Source organism: Empidonax traillii, unplaced genomic scaffold, assembly GCF_003031625.1.
Source record: "Empidonax traillii isolate 1590-97213 ecotype Southwest subspecies unplaced genomic scaffold, ASM303162v1 scaffold100:size1405979, whole genome shotgun sequence".
Classification (NCBI taxonomy): Eukaryota; Metazoa; Chordata; class Aves; order Passeriformes; family Tyrannidae; genus Empidonax; species Empidonax traillii.
Genome location: NW_020955293.1, coordinates 474,725 through 492,481, shown reverse-complemented (window position 1 = coordinate 492,481; position 17,757 = coordinate 474,725). Strand labels below are relative to the sequence as shown.

General features: G+C 38.8%; 1 protein-coding gene across 10 annotated transcripts in view; it reads left to right on the top strand.

Moving 5' to 3' along the window:
• PTPRM (protein tyrosine phosphatase, receptor type M) overlaps positions 1-17,757 on the top strand; it is a 455,758-nt gene that overhangs the window by 421,035 nt on the left and 16,966 nt on the right. For all 10 annotated transcript variants that reach the window (XM_027882060.1, XM_027882059.1, XM_027882057.1 and 7 more), the window contains 2 exons: positions 947-1,044; positions 13,514-13,630. In XM_027882060.1, coding sequence (XP_027737861.1) covers positions 947-1,044; positions 13,514-13,630 — 215 coding nt within the window. The remainder of the gene's footprint in view (positions 1-946; positions 1,045-13,513; positions 13,631-17,757) is intronic.

Sequence of the window (17,757 nt, the reverse complement as noted above, 5' to 3'; positions counted from 1 at the left end):
TACTTCTTTCCTGAAGGAACATTTAGGTCAATACATTATCCATTTGTTCTCCAATTAGCTGATTTAAGTCATTGCTCTAAATAAGCCCCTAATTGCTTACTCTAGTGTGACAATTGGGTAATGGATTCAGTATGGATGTTAAGTTTATAGTTTGTATTGTTTATTCTTAATGGCTCAGTGATTTTAAAGCAGGGGTTTAAAACTGGAATAGTACACCAAACACAAAGGGTGGGGCATGTAGGCCAGAAACAGATAGGACCAGGCATATGCGAAGTGGTGTGGTGGTTCTCAACATTTTACCTTTCTATAGCTTTTCCTGTGGGCTGGTACCCCGCTTCATCACAAAGCTAGAGGAAGCCCAGCATGTTCATCTACAAAAGTGCACAGGTTGTTCAGGAAAGCACTGCAGAGGACACGCTACCATGGCATGTCAGGTTTCTTTGCCACTTTCCCCACTGTTTTGCAAAGTGATATACTGCAGCAAAAAAACTGTTTCACTTCAGGAACTACAGTTTAGGAGCTGGGTTAATTTGATGGATAGTGTGTACTAAGAAAAATATTGGAAACCAGGAAAGGCCACATAGTCCATTGAGGCTCATTTCACTCCAAATACACCTTCCCTAGGTGTATCATCCAGTTGTTAAAAAGAAAGAGTAATGTTATCCATTTTGTATAATTCCACTTCTGGGTATTATATAAATATTATATATATAAATACCTAAGCACTGGAGAACTAACTTTCTTTCAGAACACTATTTCAGGAGGAAAATACTTGAATGCAGATAGGTGGGATGACAGAAAAGAAATTGACCGACCCTAAAAGAAAAATATGATGATAGTGATATGAATATATGTGTATAGTCATGGTCTCTCACAGTTCCCCAGAGACAAACTTCCAATCATGAGACTTTCAGATTGTAACCTTTCATTTGATTTATTGTTTCAGGACCAATGCAGGAGACAATATATGACTTCTGGAGAATGGTATGGCATGAAAACACAGCCAGCATAATCATGGTTACTAATCTCGTAGAAGTGGGAAGGGTAAGTAATTTTTGTACTTAAAAAGATGAAAGACATCCAAGGTGTTTGCTTTTGGAAATTAAATAACAGACCAACGAGATGCTAATATACTAAGTATAGCACATAAAATATTTACAACTGCCTGTGCTAAGAGGTTCGTTATCAGTTGTTTCTAAACATGCCTTGGATGCTTGGCTTTGATAACATTTGCACAATGAAAAAGTAACTGATAAAGCTGCATTATGTACAGCAGAGTCTGCAAAGACTGCCAAAGAGAGAAGGTGCCATAATTTTTGTACATATCTCAGATATACCGTTTCTATTAAGGAAATCAGGGAATTTGTTGCAGAACAGAGTATGGAATCATTGTTTTTTTAAAGGGAGGCTAAGGGGATTAATTCTGAAACAGGTGTCTGAGAAAAGTAGTTGAAGTATGAAATTGCTTCATTGTATATTAGTCTAGATCAGTCTGGTTTGTTTGGGTTTTACTTCCTGTAAGCCCCCTGGCTAAACCAGAAAAAATTAGTTTTACTCATTTGTACACTAAATTTGTTTATCAGGAGGTTATCTTCTGGAGCTGGGTAGTAAAGGAAAGCTTGAGTTACCTGGTTGATACTGTGTACTCCTCTTTCTTTGCTTGGTAACTTCTAAAGTAAGCCTCCTACGCAAGTCTTTACAGCTAATTTTGTTTTCAACAAGTATTGAATGGAACCTTGTTCTTTGTTTCCCACAACTGCCAATAACTGAGTCTTTTCATTTACTGCTTTGTCTATGCGCTGGTGTCTTAATTCTCGTCTGGGATGTTTTTTCAAGAAAATTTGCCTGCAAACTTGGCATATAGTTTTCATTTGGAATGAAAAAAAACCCTGCTTTTATGGGAAGTACTGCAATTATTGTAAATCGAAGTGTTGAAATAGGAAGTCAAGAGCACACATCTCAGTGTGTGCACTGCGTGGTTTTAAGAGATGTTTTTAATTTCATGCTGGTGGAGTGTCTGATACCCCCTCTGCCTTGTGGCATTTGTGTGAGGAGAGAGAGTACTGTTTGTGTGGTATAAGTTTAAGTCCTTTTTAGCAAGTCCAGTTTTACAATCTCAGTTTATTCTTCTGTATGTCCTTTGTCAACTGATAATATAAACCCTAACATTTAAGCTGTCTATGTGCTCAAGCACATATCAGGTGCCAATATTATTTTTAGATATAACAAAGATGAGAGTTTTGACTGCAATTAACACCTGCTGCAGGAACACATGTACAACTAATTGCAGAGACAAAAAAGGATCATGGAGGCTGCTTCCTCCTCAGTCCCTTGAGCAAGGAAGAAGATAGAAATAGCAGGATGGTCACGTATCAGTTCAAAACAGATAGATTTGTAAGAATAGTAAGCTCTCCAGCAAACCTCTTTGTTAAAGCTTTATACACATTTGTAAGTGCCGAAGTGGACAACTTAAAAAGGGATGTTTTCAGGGTATGAATAAACAAGCTTGAGAACAAAAATAGCATGCTGCGTGAAACCACATACTGTTTTCCTAAAGTCAGTATTTGAAAGCGCCAATTAGAGTGAACTGTCGGGTGTCAGCAAGGGAGACGCCAGTCTTGGTGCCAGTGTTGGCAGCCTCCACTCTCAGCATTCAGATACACAGCACATTCCCTTAGCAGCAAATAATGGTTTGTGCCACCGTGGAGATTTCTTCAGGGTGCGAGAATCCTAGTGGGATACAGATCTGTGGCTTTGTCGTTTCTGGCAGTGGTAGAAATGACTTTGTTCTCACTTTCTCTGGAGGCCAGCATAGGTGAGATCGGAGACCAGAAATTGAAATGAGCTTTTAATGGAAATGAAATTGTATGAGCCACAGAACAATGCAGTTATTCCTCCATTGGTGTTTTTGTGCCACTCCCAGAGCTGGAACCATCAGCAACAAGGAGGCAAATTACAAACACACCATCTGTCCCACAGCCCCTAACACAAGCTCGGTGCCACCTTGATTAGTAATGATTTTAATGGACCTTTTGGTAGCATTCCTGTAGGGCAAACTTTATAACCTTCCCAAATTTGAGGTTTTCTATTTCAATTGCTATTGCTGGTATAAGATTTATAGGAGTTTATTATTTTTATTTTTTTAACACTGTTGACCCATTATAAGCCGAGGAGGAAAATTCCCTTATATTTTCAGGAAAGAGGGATATCTATTTAACATGTTTGCCACACTGTGTACAGCCCTCATGAATTAATCATTGAGGGGGCTTATGTGTATTTGTTTACCAGGACTGGCTGGATAGTCATTAAATCAGTGCTAGGAACTTGCTTCTTGCCCTGGAGCATTATGCATCAGGACTGTTTTAATTGCGGGCGGAGGAATCACCATGAGGCTGTCCCTAATGCAAGCACCTGCTGCAAATGACTCAGTCCCCACATTACCCTCCAGCAGGGTCTGGGTACATCAGCCAATATCTGTCATTATCTGAGGCACACTTGTCAAAACCACACATCCCTTTAAGCTCTTGTGTGTTCCAGCGAGGGACCCTTGTCAATGTTTCTGGCACCTGCAGACTGCTGTGCACCTGGTATTTAAATGGCACCAAAATGTGTTTGGGTTGTTTTCTCTCTTTAATGAACCCACCTGAGGGACATTTAGCTCTTTATCTAGTAGCCTGTTACCCAGTCACTCACATTTACACTGCTTGTGTGGAAATGCAGAACTCACTTGCGCTGTTACACTAATCCATCTGCCAGAAGTCTTATCACAAAATCTGCGGGGCTCCCTAAGGAGACTTTTGTACTGATAATTTAAGCTAATGATTTCTAAACATATTTAGTCAGTTTTACGAAGACCTCATTAGAATGTGACTGTTTATTAAAAATCTAAATGAGATCTCACAGTCATTTAGGAAAATCATTGCTGAGTTGCATAAACAGTTCTTTGATAACAGATGATGAAGCGGTGTTTAGTTGAGATTGGCCTAGGTTGACATAAGAACTTTTACCAAAAAAGACTAAACAAATAAGCCGCTCTTGAAGCAGCCTCAAAAAGAAGTCCATGTCTTCTTCATGCTGGGTCAACAACTTTCCACTCACAATGAAGTTCACAAAAATGAAATTACAGGTGGTATAATATACCTGCATTTTTGTCCAAGAATCAGAATTTTCCAAACTACACACTAATGGGTAAAAAGCATAACCAAGAATTAAGACTCATAAAATTACATCAGTCTGACAACAAGCTATTTCAAAATAATGTATTTTGGATTATATTAATGCAAGATTCCTCCATGTCCATGTTTGTAAGTTACAGAGCAACTGAAGACAGTAGTGTAATTTCAGGGAACATCGTTTCCTGAGCGATTTAGCATAATCTGGTGGATTATTCTAGAAGAAACAATACTTTTTATCCCACTAGTGTAGGGGTGATCAGAAAACAGACACAGGAGAACATCTTGCTTACTCCAGGAGACTCTTCTGGAGTACAAACTCCAAAAGACACAACTGGATCCTTCTGTGGAAAGCAATGGGAATGGATCAATGAGTTTACATACTGGCCAGAGTCTCAGGTTGCTTCTTGCTTTGTTTCAGTGTTTGCACACATTGAAGCCTTTTTTTCCTCCTTAAAGAGTCATGTTGGGAACATTTAGAATAGATCCAATTGTGCCATCTAGCTGTCACCTCCATCTTTGGTTTTGTTGGGCTGGTACTAGTTCTTAGTTGGCAGAATCAAACTTGGCATGTCACATTATTCGTCATTTGTCAGTAGTCACTTTCTCTCCCACTTGCTTGAGGCAGAAGAAATTAAGTAGTATCTGATTAATAAATGGTGAAGGGCACTGATGAAATTTAGTGGAGGTGGTTGATAAATAAATGCGGTGCAAGGACTCATTATTGTCTATCATGCTCTGTTATATTAAAAGTATTCACAAACAAAATCACTAGAAATAATTATAAAAAATAAAACCTCACCCCAGGAGCATAGTAATTACCGTAATTAGAGTTTCTCAATTATTATCCAGAATTAGAAAACAGCCAGGGCTAATAGTGTTAATAAGCACACAAAAGACCCATTTTTTTGAAAGGAAGCAAGGTTGACCACAACAGAGGGAACCTGACACAAACAGGGGAACGAAGGTCAGCTGTAAACTGGTAAATAGCCCTTGTGCCTGCACGCACACCTTAATGCTACCAAAACAGCCTCTCACTGCCAGCTTATCTCTCAGGAGTGGTGTGCTTCGCTGATAGCCATTTCACACTCCTCCTGGGTGACATTTCTGTCCCAGCAGCCAGAATGGCTGTATCTGCATAGAGGAAAAGAAGGAATACAGTGGTGGTTTAGCTTTTCCTTTGCTTGTTTTACCAGACCTGCAGCTGACATGTTACATATATAGCACTTATCTGCAGTGCTACAAAAATGTGTAGCATGTGTAGCAAAACTCCAACTTTTCATGCTTAAAAGAGTATTGGGTTCCACATGACAGTGGACTTGTGACAGAGAGGGAATATCTGGCTGGCTAAAAAGCATTCCCTATTGTAAGATAAATGCTGTCAGAAGAGAGTTATTCTTCTCAGGAAAGCCTATCAGTGGGCCCAGCCCTAAGCAGTCTTATGTTCATGTCTTTGGGTGCTCAGGACAGGCAGCCTTGGTCAGCCTTCAAGATACATTTCTAAAACAGATACAAATGTGTTTCCTTAACAAAAAAATACAGAAGTCTTTAGTAGATGAACTAGATCTTCTGATCCACCTGATGATCCATTTCTGTTTTAGACAGACATTAGATATCCAAGAAAAACTGCTAAGTAAAGCCCTGTCCAAAGACTTCTTACTTAAAACAGATTGCAAGAGCAAACCAAAAACTTCATTGGAAATTCTAACAACATAAAATCTGTGTGAAATTTACAATGGATCTGCTACCTATGCTTAGAATGAAAACAGAATTTTCTAACACAAATCTATTATGAAGCTTACACTTACGCATTTTACAAGTTTTGAGAAACTTCCATGCAGAAGAACTCTCTAATAAACAAACTCAAATTGTGTTTAAGATTCAAATCACCCAATACAGTGATCTTGCAGGGGTGAAACAGTGGCTCCTCAGCACATCTCACAAACAGCACATTTGTATTTAGTATAAATGGAAGAACACTCTGTCTAATTGAAACTGCCTCTAAATGTAATAAGCCAAATTACCTACATTGGAATTAATTCAGGATACTGGTGTTAGTGCTCCTTAGGAGATGTGCCAAAGAGTTTGTATGCATACTGATGACTAAAATTTCATTTTAACTTTTCTACTGAAAGAAAGAAACCTCATTTTGTAAATAAGAGAGGAAAAGGTTGCTATACGAATCCATTTCCTACCTCTAGGTAACTCTACTCTCAGCTTCTTAAATCTATAAATAGTTTCCTTCCCCTTCTATAGAAAACTTTTTCTTAAACATGTTTAACAAAAAAAGGGTCTTGTTCTTATGGTTCATAAGCACATGGGTTTATATTCTATCGTTATACTTTCGGTTTCACTATAATTCCAGTATCTCTTATTGGATAGACTGCAGTTGATACTTTTACAGAGTATCAACGAGAAAAACAGAAAAACAATCAAACTTTCAAGTCAGTGAACCCTTCTAGTCATAGAAACAGATTTCAGCTTTCTAGACTTCTAATCAGAAATAACAAGTTTACATTACTGCATTATGTATAGTTAGAGAGGAGCTCTTAGGGAAAAGTTGGACATTGTTCTTCAGAAAAGAGAAGGAAGGACTCTTTGCAATCATATAATAAAGATGTCCCCAGATTAGCAATGTTAGCATCATCAAAAAGAACATCAAGCTACAAGCGTTCAGCACTGTCCCATGTCACTCAAAGCAGACATGGTTTCAGCATTCTCATCTCCAGTAAAAGCTATGTTTCAAAGAATGTTAATCAACAGAGATTAATATCTTAATGCTTACTAATCCTATTGAGATAATTCACTTTGAGAAATAAACAAAAGAGGTTTAAGAATACACAAATGCAGTGACCTCCTTGTTGGACTTGCTGAAGTGCTGCCAAGGTGTAAGTGCAACTTTAAGTGCATTTTGCAAAGAGGTAGAGCTTCAGGTTCTTTGAAATGTCAGGGCTAGCAAAATTGCTTCATAACTGCAAGCTTCCTCACTTTAGCAGTCTCGTGAGATTGTCTCCCTGTAAGGGAAGAAATATCCTGGAGGCACTGACACAGTTTTACTTTACTCAGTAAAATAACGTGGAGAGCTTTCTAACCTGGCATCAGCTGATCAGGTTTTAGAACCAGAATGCAGTCCACTAACTGGGTGGTGCTCTGTATTGAGCTAATGGCATGATTTTGCTCTTGGAATGGAAGCATGTCTCAGAGCGCAGGCTGTTCTGCTCGATGTGGGCACATCAGGTCTTTGGAGCAGAGGATCTGAGAAATATACCCATGATTTCACAGTTGTATCAGGAATTAAGATAGGCTGTGAGGAGCTCCAGCTAATCCTGTAACCATTATTCATCTTGGCATAGGACCACCCTTCTCGTGTGTTCTGTGCTCAACCTTGTTTCCCCCAGGGCTGTACTAAAGTAAATTGCCTAAACATAAGCAATGAAATGGAGAGCATTCATATTTGGTATGCTGGTATTAACAATGGAGACAGGAACACTAGAACAGCTTTACCTTGGGCTACCTTTACCCTAAAGCAATTCTTCTAGACTAACTCTTCTTTATGGCCCAAGGAAAACCACACCATGAGTTTGGCTTGTCAGTTTAGTTTCATCTAACCCAAGCAAGCAGGTTGATGGCAGGCTAACAGGATACCTGATTCTTAAGAACAAAGGGATCACACTCATTTTCTCAGGTGAAAAGCATTAATGTATGGCTACTACTGGACATGTCCAGAAAGCCATCTGTTCTGGGTTGAAGTTGATATGAGAGTACATCCAGCAGGCGACTTAGGGTTGCACTGCTGAGGTAACATAGAGCAGCAGAAGGTGGAAAATTATGTCAGCTCTGAGCCATCCCTGGAAGAAGTCAGACTGAGCTAGTGAAATTCATGGAGACTTCTGACTGACTTTATAGAGACCTGTTCATCCAGTGGTACCAAACAGTGTCTCAAAAGTTGTAATTCTCAATAGTCTCCCACACCTCTTTTAGAAACCTCTAAAATGAGGTATAAAACAATTAACTGACTTGCTCAAAAGCAAACAAAAGAAAATGAAAAAAAGAAAGACTGGGGTTTATCTTCTGACAAAGGTTGTTTTATAACATATAAAATTTTCTTAAATTGCAATACATTTTTTGTTTGAGAAGTATTTAGATAAAAATACTTTCAATTATTGGATGTCCTTTTATTTCAAGTCAGCCAAATAGAAGTATATGATGTTATCCTAGCTACATCTGAAAGATCTGTTAAAAATTTTCAGCAGTGAGCTTGGTTGGCTATTTCATTTTATATCCAAGAGATTTCACTTCAGAATTTATGTCTGCCTTATCATCATTACTTAGTTCAGGATTAATTTTAAATTAGAATATATAATACTGCTCTTCACTAATGACAATCCATGCAGGGCATAGTCAGTTAAATCACCTTCTTGGTAAGAGTATTTCAGAATCAAAGGAAATTGGAAACTTTGAATAATCAGTGTTATTTAAACTGTTCTGTACAGACTATGAAGTATATTTCACAACCAGCTCACATATTAAGTCTGTAATATTACTCCTATTCCAAACCTCTAAGTAAATGAATTACTGTCCTGGCTTTCATACTGCCTTTAGCTAGACATGTCACATTGCCAAATTGCTAAATATACAGCTTCAAAAGTCACAATTTGGGTTTGTTAGCCATCCACTGCCTACATTGTTTGTTGTATTTAGAACTACCAACAACAACTTTCCACCTTAATTTTTAATTCTAAGTTTCTCACATTAAACTGGTTTATCTTTAATGGAACTAGCGGGTGGAAGTAGATAATCCTCTTCTCCAAATTTGTAAAATTATTAGTAAAATAAACGTGTTGGAAACAATTGGACAGTGTACCTTGGGATGAATAGATTAAACCAGAGCATTTTCATTGTGTCTCTGGCAATCACCCCTTTATCTCTTCTTGTGATGAACATCTGTATTTTTTGGCATGTGGTTAGTATATAAATGGGGGGTGTATCTGAACAAACTCTCAATTATAATTCTGCTCAGATGAGAATTCAAAATTATGTTTTCTGCTTTGAGGATGATATTTACTGTTATGGTAGCAACTGTGGGGGGAGGAAAGTAATGCATTTAATATTCAGTTCTGGAATCGTGTATCAATTATTTAGCTAAACCTTCTGTTAGTAGGCTTTTTTTGTAAAACATGTACCAAATGTTTATAAAATGGAAAAGAGATTCATCAAGTTACGATAGCTAAAGCTGTGCTAAAAAGAAAAAATGAGCATATGTTACCAGCAGTGTTTCTCATATTTAATGAGTAAAACCATATTCTATTTTGTTGCAATTGTCTTTCCTTGTGCAAATAAAGGCCCTGATCCAAAAAGCATTTATAAATGTGATTTTGATTTTCACTATTTAATCTACTTCTGTCTTTAAGACATCTTTGCATTTATTTGAGTTGTCCTGGAGACAATGGAAGATGGATCTTTAAGCATTCACTTAAATTCTGGCTGACCAGGAGTCCATGGAGTTCCCAGGTCCTGAGCTCAGCACATGCAGAGCATTGCAGAACAAGAGCCAAAAGTAGGAAAAACGCCTGAATTAAAATAAAGTTGGGTTTGGGTGGGTTTTTTCCCTTCCAGTGAGTGAATCATCAGTTGGTCTGTGGCTCTGACTGCAGCTCTGGCACCATTCCTATGGCTTTTACAGCCCCTATTCCACTTGGGAGAGTTTTCAGGAAATTGTGTTGTCATGGATCCTTCTGCTCAGCTCCAGTCTACTCTGTGCCCAAAATCCCCTGTGCAGTAGAGTAAGAAATCCCTGGTGGGCCCAAGTTGCATGAGACACAAAAGGCTATAACTTCTGTGCAACATCCCCCAATGCTTCCCTAATTGTTCCACTGTATCATCTTAAATAAGGTTTAAAAAACAGTGGAAGCAAATCCAACACTTGAGGCATAATAAGATAGGGGCTGTGCTCTTCTAAATTAGTCCTTCTGAATGTCCCTAGTTCTTAGTCATAATCCAGACTGTCTAAACTTAGCAAGTTAGAAACAGGCATGTTTTCCTTCAAGGCTGAGCAATTTAGTTCATCCAGGGTTGCGCTTTTTTCCCCCTGATTCTTTATTTTCCTAAACTAGAGCTGTTTGGAGGATGGCAGGTGCCCGTCAGAAAAAATGAGGCTGAAGTTAGCAGCAAAGAGAGTGCTGATCCGTAGTGCTGTGCCTAGGGTCACCACTGCAGCTGCTCCCTTCCTACGTGTGCTGGCTGTCTTCGTGTGCTTCAGGTTCCACCTATGGAACGGATATGTGAACAGGCAGGAAAAGGGAATCGACTCCAGAGAAGGGGTTGTCAGTGTGTTGCTCCAGCCCAGAGGCAGTGTGAAATGCCTTACGCTTCATGGAAAGACAAAAAATCGTCTTCGCTGTACGTAGGAAAACCCTATTTCAAAGAGTTCATGCCAGTGACTATAGAAGGGTCAGTTTGCTGGCCTGAGGGATTTGAACAGTGTGAACTTTCTGGCTTATTTTAACAATACAGACAAAACAATGAGCTTTCAGTGTTTTTCACTTAGCTTCTATCAGAGGATTTTTTGAAATACATGCAAACAAGATAAGATCTGAATAAATATCAAGTAGATGCAACAGTAGATAGCAACAGTAACTGCTAAACTGCTTGCAGCAGTGTTTAATGCTTCTGAAATGGTTGTTTGTTGCTCACGGTGGATAGATATGCTTTAGACATAAATACGTGTTTGTCAGAGATCCTGTCATTTAGGCATCCTGGGAATGGCCCTCAGTTTGGCCCTTGGCTCGTGGAAACCTTCTCATCCCCACTGACACCCTGTCAGCTTGCAGGCTGTTGAGCGAGGGGGGGGAGCAGTCTTGCTACCCTTGCCCGTGGTACAGGAGTGCTGAGCACTGTGAGAACTGTCCAGTATCCCAGCTCCAAGCCTCTTGCTATGGAAGGGAACTGTATAGACTGGTGTTTGTGACTTGTCTGGAAACCACCTTTAATACCAGATGAAATGTGAAGACTATCAAGAATTTTTCTTGGCCAATACTAATGCAGTTACTGGGTCTGAAGACAAGCATAGAAAAATAAATAAAAACCTGCTTATAAAGCTACCTGAACTTCAACTTTGCTCTAGGAGCTTTCCATCAGCTGTGTAAGCAGGAATAAGCTGTTAGGATGCTTGTATAATTTTGTGGCTGAGAGCCAGGGCTTCTGACCGGGCTACTCTTTTTCTCTGAAGAGAATCCTGATGTGTGGCTGTGTTATTCCAGCCTTTCAGCTCAGTTCTATTCGGATTTAAATTTTATCCTGCTAATGAGTCAGAAAAAGGATCATAACCACTCACCCTGCCTGAACGAACTTTTTATTTTATCAGCCAATGTCACTATTATAATGTGGCAAGCACTCTCTTCCATCGAGACAGTAAAGAGAGGTTGTACATGATTATAACTTATGTCCTTGAAATAAATTCTGAGAAAAGTATTTTCTTCTGCCTGACAGGACAAGGTTTGACTCTCTGCCTAATCCTTTATATACTGAACCTGGATGTTGTATAAATAAATCATTTGAATCATGCATTACAGTTTTCACCGTTATACATGCATTCATCTTTTGCTCAAGACTAGACATGATAGTAATCCAAATATTTTGGTATGAAAATGGATTTGAGAAATACTCTTATCAGTTGTGAAGTTTAATTTTTTAATTTTTTTTATCAGTTTTCTGTTGAATATTTGAAGTGTTCGGGCTTTTTACGCAACCTATTTAAGTGCATATTTAAGTAAGCCAGATTTACATGTATTAAAAGATCCATTTTAAATTTTTCCTTTGGTTGGAAAAAGACAGAAACCATTCCATGCAGCAGATGTGTAACAGATGCCACTCCTAGCACGTACTGCACTACTAGATGATGCCCAGATGCAGTGGTGATAGCATAGCTACTAACATGATAAAGCAGAGTGAGAGATGTAAGTAATGTGTTAGCTTCCCTGCCCACCACTTTGTCCACACAAATGGGAAGGAGGAGAAAATTCCTAAGCCTGTCAGCTATCTACATTGTCTCATACAGTCCCCACAATGACCCACTTTGAAAAAATAGCAGAACAGTGCATGTTGTATACAGTAAGTACTGTGAAGTCCATCCCATCTAGACCACAGCAGGGCTTAGAAAATCTGAAATACAGTTAAAAAAATACACCTCCTTTCCATCTCTCACGATGAATTGGCCAAGAACATAAAGTCCCAAAAGCCTAGTGATAGCAGTATGGGAGAAAGAGGAGTTCATCTCACCTAACCTCAGTCATTAAAAAGCCAAACGCCTAGGTTAAGGCAGTCATCTAGCCTTTTTTCATAGTTAACAAAAATAAATGCACCTCTAGAAGGCATTAGTCCTACTCATAGTAGGTTGAGCTAAGAGTGATGAATCCTAACCATGGTCATTGAGGTTGTCTAGTGAATTAATGTTAAAGCCTGGATATAAAACTAACCTCTTGACTTCAGTCATTGACTTTTGCTATTTGATCTCTCATCAGTTCCTTTGGAAAGTTAATCTGAGAAAATGGGTACTTTTCTAACAGTAGAGAATCATAAAATATCCTGAGTTGGAAGGAACACACAAGGATCATCAAATTCCAAACCCTGACCCTGCACAGAACAGCCCCAAGAGTCACACCATGTACCTGAGAGTGTTATGCAAACTCTTCTTGAACTCTGTCAGGTTTGGTGCTGTGACCCCTGGGGAGCCTGTTCCAGTGCCCAACCACCCTCTGGGTGAAGAATCTTTTTCTAATATCCAACCTAAACCTCCCCTGACAAAACTTCAGGCCGTTCCCTCGTGTCCCATCAATGGTCGCCACAGAGAAGAGGTCAGTGCCTGCCCCTCTACTTCCTCTCATGAGGAAGTTGTAAACTGCAATGAGGTGTCCTTCCTGTCTGCAAAACGCTTTCATTTTAGAAGAGAGTAAGATATTTTTGAGACAAATCACCATCTGGAGGTTGAGGAAAAAAACCTTCTGGTGGTAGTTGTTCCTCTGGGCACACTTTGCTTTGGAAAGCACAGGAAATGAACTGTTACTGTAACTGAGTTGTGCAGGGTATAAATATCCCTTGTGCTTCATACAAATTTGCCTTACTTCACTAACCACAACGCAAAGCTTACCTGCAACTCTGAAAACTGTCTTAAAAAAATGAAGAGGCAATGTTCCTTAAACATTAATCATTTCCATGTGCAGAAAATGTGACTGTTATGTGCGTGATTGCATTCTAAATCAGAAATCATTGCACAGAATACAGAATTAATTCAGTGTGGACCTTCTAAAATAAATGAACCTTAATTTCTTTTGTATGTTTTAAAGGTCAAATGCTGCAAGTACTGGCCAGATGACACAGAGATATATAAAGACATTAAAGTTACCTTAATAGAAACAGAGCTCCTGGCTGAATATGTGATTCGAACATTTGCTGTAGAAAAGGTAAGTTTCCAAATTCAGTTTTCTTAAATACAATGGTGTCTGCTGAAGTAACTTATATAGAGATTCGAGGAGGGAAAGTTAAACCTTTTAACTGACATCCCGGATTTGTAGCTATTTTTGGGTAAACGACTACCGCCCTCTTATGGTAAACTGTTTTTCTTTAAATGCAGCAACTTCTCTGTGCTTTTCATCACTGTTGGCCCCTGCCTGAGTTACTAAGTGTTCCAAGTTAGTTCCTTGCCTAGGAGACATCAAAGCCTCCCTCCCAACAATCAGTTGAAAAACACATTCGTGCTGCTTTCCCATCTTATGTTCCCTGCAATTATTTTCTGTCTTTACCAGAGGCTGCATGCAACATTATTCAGAAGTGGTGGAGAATACTGTTATCTGTTGGGCCAGTGTGTTCCTGCTCTGCAGAGATATAGGTGTAACAAACTACTTCTCTTCTCAAAGCAATTTACCTCTTTGTGTGGAATCTGTCTTTATATGGAGAATTGCAATCAGTGTGTTGCATTACTGTTTATTAGAATAATGCTATGAATTTTTTTGATGCTTACTAGAACTTGTAGCTCTCCCAAACAGCTTACAATATATGGAAAACATGCAATTAACAAAGACGGTACTTACTGAAGTGAGCAGGGTTAGTCAGTGGTGTCATGCATTTTGTGTCAATTCAGCAGTTTCATTCAGACTTCTGTAAAGGACAGAAATGTTTTAACTGTAACATCAGGACTCATCTGAGTTGCAGAACACCAAGGAAAGAGCCTTTCTGGAAGACTAGATATTCCTAATGGCACAACGATGTTATGTTCACTCAGTACCATCATGAGTAGGTGTTCAACTAATAAGCTTAGAAAACTCCTTTAGATATAGTTGCAGTTCTTGTGATATACTGGTTCTCTCTAATGATGAAATAGTATTCAATTATAGTTTTGAAGAACATAATATTTAGCATCAAAGAATTCTGCACCCAGGTAGATGAAACTGCCAAAAAGATGACCCAACAGGGTCTCTGTACATACATTCAGAGTAACAAAGGAATTAGGTTTTTTCCTGTTTTATTCTTCAGTCTAATACTTAAATATGCATCAAAACAGCAACCTGAGGCTAATGATAATAGAATTACGTGGTTTGAATGAACTGAAATATTGTATCATGTTTACCACTATACATATTGTACATTGAATTCATTCGAGCCTGTTGTTTCCTTGCATTTAGGTATTTTTAATAAACAGATGAGAAACGGTGGCTACACTTTGAAGTAGCTGAAGCACTGGTTGATTTCTATTCTGCAAATTTTAAGCTTATGCTTTGATGTTAGCTTTTCACTTCTTAACTGGGACTGAAAAAAAAAGACCTAGAGGATTTTACAGTTGAACATAACCAAACTGTCTTGAATAAGTGCATTAGAACAGATAGAGATAAAAGGCACTAAACATTTTATTTCTTTTAAAAAATCTCCATTTGAAAAGATTTTATTTAGACACTACGTTTTAATAGTTGGTAGTTTTTCAGTAAGCCTCTAAAAGCAGTGTTAGTGTAGTTTGAGTAAAGTACATTTGTTTTTACCCTATTTTCCATATTTTTTAACTCTTCCAGTGGTGCTGGAAGGTCAAATCCATACACCTCTTCCACCATATTTCTCAATTTTATATTTTTGATGTACAGGGACTGATGCTTTTCAGGTTCTCTAAGTCAAGCTGCATGATGAGACAGAAAGCATCCTAAGCAAACATGCGGATAATACCAAGTGAAAGATGGTGTTGGAACACTTATCGTTGGATCCTCAATTCCAAAACACTTGAAGATTTGGCTGACAGGAACTTTTGTAATTCAACAAAAAAAAGTTGCAAAGTTCTGTGCCTTAAGTGGCCTAACCCTCTGTGTCAGTACAGGCTGACATCCGGGGATAACATCTGAAATCCAGAATAATTATGGATTTAGCACATATGAGCTGCAAAGAAGAGGGTTAGGGGAACTAGCCTTGTTTGGTCTGGTTGAAATGAGAAGGAAGGGTAAGCAAGATCTAATTTCAGCCTGCAACTACCTCGGATATGTTTAGAAAATCAGAGGCACCAAATTCTCCACTTTTGTCTCAGTGATAGTAGATGGCAAAGAAAGGGTCAATGGCCAAGAACTTGCAGTATGGAAAGTTTGCACTGGAGACACTCCTTCAGGAGGAGGGCAATGCAGTGCTGGAGCAGGTTATCCAAAAAGTTTGTAGAATCTCCATTCTTGGAAGTCATCAGGGCTTGGCTAGGCATATATAGTAGAGTAGACCCACTCTGAGTTGGAAGTTGGACTGCAGACCTCCAGAGGTCCCTTCTGACCATCTTTTTTGTTTCTTGATGAACATCTCACATGCTCCTGAAGTACAATGTAGAAGTTGATTTGTTTGAAGATAAATTGATCACTTATTTTATTTTTTTTATGGCTATTGAATAGTAGGGGGAAAATGCTAGGAAAATTAAACCCAAAAGGGCAGCCTGATTCTGAAGACCACTTCTAGATACACTTTGCATTGTGTGAAGGAGCAGTTCCTTTGGAGCAGTTCCTTTACAGCACAACAGTTAACTCAGATGAATTAGATAGTAACACAGAGCAGCATAAGCATTTGTAGCACTTTAACATCCTAGGGTTTGTTAGCAATATACACCATTTTCTGTTTGTTTCAGTGGAAAGAAAAAGTAAAAAATAGTCTCTCCAAGCTGAGCATATGCTTTATGATTCATACAGTTGTGGTGCTATTTTGGGTTTAGAAACCAGCAGGAAACTACAGACATGAAAATCATTCTTTTGGAGGTATTAAAAGAAAACTCATTATAAAAGTATCCTATATGCAAAACCTTTTCTAAGGAGCTGTTATCAATGATAGGCAAAAAGGCAGTCAGCATGACAGACAGTCTTTTCAAAACTAATGCACAAGATACACAGAACATAACCTAATCCGTGCAACAGCTGGGCACATTGTTTTGGAGGTGCAGTTTGTTTTTTGTAAATTCTTTGAAAATTTGGGCTGCATGCAGCATGAAGAATTTGTATGGGGCACTCACTTTGGTCTTCAGCTTGTATAGTCATGGCATTGCTGTATTCTATGGGATCTTTGTTTCTTAGGGGATCATGGGCAGTTGTTACAAGCAATATAAAAGTGTTTGAGACAGGGATACCCCACCTACACACAGCTATTTCAGTTGAAGGCCTTGTTTACAGTAGCAAAGAGATGTATTAACTAACACACTCTGAAATCCCCAGAGTACAGAGACCAAATTGCATTCGAATGTGTTTGCTAGACTGTCTTAAAATGCAAATTGTTTTGTCTATTCCTGGGCTTCAATATGCTTTAAAATTGGTTTTTAGGCGATAAGGTCATTTATGTTACAGGGATGTGGTTTCCTCAGTCTACACCACTGTTGCGTGTGCTCTGAATCCTCTCCCTTGCCTGCCTTTTTGTGCCACAGTTTCCGAGGGAGATGAGATATTCCTCTGAGCAGATGCCCTGCCTCCACAGAACCCCAGCCTGAGCTGTCAGAGTATCAAAGACTCCAAGATACACCAAATCATCCCCAGTCATGTGACACTGGCATGGTCAAAATTTCTCACCCATTGAAAATCCCAGACTATGCATACTAGTAATAAATTAGGAAGCTTATGTTACTTATTATGCAAAGGGAGTAAGACCTTCTGTATGCAAACCAGCCCAAGACAGGAAATATGTCTTTAAGAATAAAACTGTAAACTAACAGTTATTAATATTGTAGACATTTAGGCCAGCCTAAGCATGATATGCCATAATTTTGCTGTTTGCTGATGAAGTATGTATGATGGCCTCCAGACTATGGATTTCTCACAAGAATAAAATACTGGCAGCTAAATTTTTAGAAGGGGAAGGGAAAATACAAGCACTATGAAAATAAAACTTAGCATACACACTTCTAATATCCAGACTGCTCCCAAAAGTCACATGGGAAATTACTTACACGATTGGCTTCTCATTCATCCCTGTCTCACTGTATCCGTATCCTTGTGGACTATAGCAAATCACCTGAAGGTTTAGCATGTGGAGGGCTACAAATGCAGCCCCTATGATTGGATGTGCAAAAAGGTTTCTTACTATTCAGCTGTTTCTT